At 50.7% G+C, this 2,837-nt stretch overlaps 1 protein-coding gene across 1 annotated transcript in view; it reads right to left on the reverse strand.

Annotated features, from left to right (window-relative positions):
* Positions 1 to 1,026: 1,026 nt before the first annotated feature.
* Positions 1,027 to 2,837, reverse strand: part of LACBIDRAFT_335309 (uncharacterized protein) — a gene marked incomplete at both ends in the record, with an annotated part of 2,683 nt that continues 872 nt past the window's right edge. The window contains 6 exons of the mRNA XM_001890179.1: positions 1,027 to 1,242; positions 1,342 to 1,406; positions 1,758 to 1,808; positions 1,841 to 2,372; positions 2,459 to 2,590; positions 2,637 to 2,751. Coding sequence (XP_001890214.1) covers positions 1,027 to 1,242; positions 1,342 to 1,406; positions 1,758 to 1,808; positions 1,841 to 2,372; positions 2,459 to 2,590; positions 2,637 to 2,751 — 1,111 coding nt within the window. The remainder of the gene's footprint in view (positions 1,243 to 1,341; positions 1,407 to 1,757; positions 1,809 to 1,840; positions 2,373 to 2,458; positions 2,591 to 2,636; positions 2,752 to 2,837) is intronic.

Genomic DNA, 2,837 nt, shown 5'->3' on the forward strand with positions numbered 1-2,837 from the left:
GAGATACTTTTTGTATCAGGTGAACAAGTGGAGTGCATGGCAAAAAATGGCAGCAGACCAAGCAAAACCTGGGCATGTTTGCTATGCTGAACACCAGAAGGATCTGTGGAATATGCTTGCCATCGATGCGGATAACAGGTTTCAATTGTCCAACCATTATTACAAGCCACTTGTCATGTAATTCATACACAAGCAACCAGGTGCAACGTCCTGTCCTGGGTGGGCGCAACGTAATGCGTGGGCAAAATGCGCTGTGTGGGCGCGGTGTGCTGTGTGATCGCAACGTACTGCGTGGCGCAGCATTATGCGCAATGTCTTGTGTGGGCGCCGTGTACTGTGTGAGCGCAACACTGTGGCGCAACATACTCCGCAGGCGCGACGGACTGGGGCGCAACATATTGCGGGATGGCAATGTAGTAGCTGTGGGCCATCACGTGTCCAAACCACATGACCGGCTTGTTCATTTTTGTGTGCCAATCTCAACTTGAATCATGGACACTGCAATGGAATGGCGCGTCTACCACTTCTTCTCCCGATGCAAGGCGGCATGGAGTGCATACTCCGATGACAAAGTGAACTGGATTGATGACAAGGAGAGGCAAGAGTGGTGGAAATTGAGGATTCAGCATGAAACTGTTCGTCCTCATGGTGTTCACTGTTCATCTATCTTGATCTATCTTAATCTATCTATAGAACCGTCTTTGCATGGAAGTTGGGAAAGCGTACTGCTTGGGTGGAGTACTTGACCTACCGCCATGGGCACCTGCTTTATTGAACGCAACAAATCCTGCAAGACGGATTGTAAAACCACTCAGTCCCGCGGTTTTGAAAGCACAATACGGGCCCAAAGACCAGGCGCCGATTCTAGTGACATATGAGACCAACTGGTGGAATTCTGTGGGCACCAGCGGTGAGAATGAGAAAAAGCTATTGAAGGCGCATTCGGATGAGGAGGAAAAAGCTTTTTGTAAGTGGATCGAAGCCATGGGACAGGTATTTACACACTTGATCTGTTGTCCATCGATTTTATTGATACCTTCTACTGTTTAGCCATACTGTGAACCCAACATGGAAGTCGAGGACGATGAGGCTGGCATTCCAGTTCTGCCAGTGCATGCGGCCACAGCAGCAGCAAAGGTTCATGGCGCACAGATGTGGGTCCAACACCTCTTTTTTCGTGGTCGCATGGAACAAGACCAGCTCCGAAACGACATAGAGGCCATTGAGATTTTGATGGACCGGCTACATCAATGGGAGATTCGCTTGCAGCCCGTCGGTCCCATACCCGCAGGCCCTTGGCAGGATGCTGGGGCGCTCCGCACGGGCGCCGTCGCCCCTTACTTTGAACAGCAACCTGAAGACGAAGAGCAACCAGAATACCAACCTTCTCCTGTGTCCTCCACGGGCTTGAGTTGGCCAGCATCAGGACACTCCAGCACTGGTGACTCCGCAAGTGATTATGGTTGGCCTGCCTTCAGAGAGGCGCAGCCAGGTGGTAGTGAGGGAGATGAAGATGGATCTGGGCCGATGGATCTTGATGAGGGTGACTCTTGAGAGGCAATTTTTACTTGAGCGATAGGACATGTATATATCTCTTCTGGGTGCGGAGCAAGGACCGTTGACTTTCGAGGGTCCACGCATGCGGACCTTGTGACTAAGAGGCGCCAGCACCATGTTGACAAAGAGGCGCCAGCGCCATTTTGATGAAGAGGCGCCAGCGCCATTGTGACCAACAGGCGCTAGCTCTGAAAACTTACCAGGCGGCGCAGGCGCACTAGCCACAACGGCAAAGTTACTGTGTAATGGCGCTTGCCGAATGGCAGCTAGCAATCATATATACTGGTGTTCATCCATGTGCCCGCTGGAACTCCTAACCTCTCATGAACTTTATTGCGCATGTAGTATGAAATGCACCCCCTTTCTCCCCCTTCAAACACTGCCCCATGTGAGATCACTTTGCCAGCAACCCCAACTATTGTCGATGGGTTGTACTTGATGGATATGCCTAAACCTGGGAAATCCATGATTCCAGTCGAGTCTTTCTCTCCCAAAGGCACTAGGACATCAATCCACTCATTCCGCCCTTTGGTGTCACGGTGTACTGGTGTTGACCGGTTGCTAATCACTGACAAGGCGCTGAAAGGGGGAGTCCAATGCTTCAGCGCCGTGTACAATTCTTCCTCATCATCCACAAACCCATTTTCTGTCTCGAGGCGGCGGAGTGCCTCCATTCCCTGCTCATAAAGTTGTGGATGTATGATACTCAGGATGGCGCCAATCAAAGCAGATGACTCTTGCATTTCCAGGCTCCACTGCGCCCCAACGGCGCCACGCTTCATTTGCGCGCTGACTTCAAGCTTGAACTCGGAAGACTGCAGATCGTTCAGACTTTGTTTATGGATCCAAAGAGATTTCACACCTCATGCCCTTGCTGGAACCATGCTGGCGATAAACTCACAGTCCCGGGCTTGAGTTGTTGACATTGCTCTGCAGGCCTGTAGTGCATTTTATGATTCCTCCAGTTAGTAGTAGCCTTGTCGTCTATCCTCAAAGCTGATTCAAGAATTTTGAGGAACTTCCAGATCTGCAACTGAACAGGGTTTGAGATTGTACACCCAGCGGCCATAGTCACATACCTGGCATGCTCCTGAAAGGATGTCAGGCAAATACCAAACCAGCCCATTGTTATGCATATCCGTTACCACAAAAGGCGAACTTTTATGGACAATAGGTGAATAGATGGGCGGGTACCTATTCAAGATTTTCTCTTCTGTTTCAGGATTTTGTCTGGTCAGGGCGGCGCCGATGGTATCGCAATACCTCGTGGCATCCCATGT

This window comes from Laccaria bicolor, genomic scaffold (genome assembly GCF_000143565.1).
Source record: "Laccaria bicolor S238N-H82 LACBIscaffold_82 genomic scaffold, whole genome shotgun sequence".
Lineage (NCBI taxonomy): Eukaryota > Fungi > Basidiomycota > Agaricomycetes > Agaricales > Hydnangiaceae > Laccaria > Laccaria bicolor.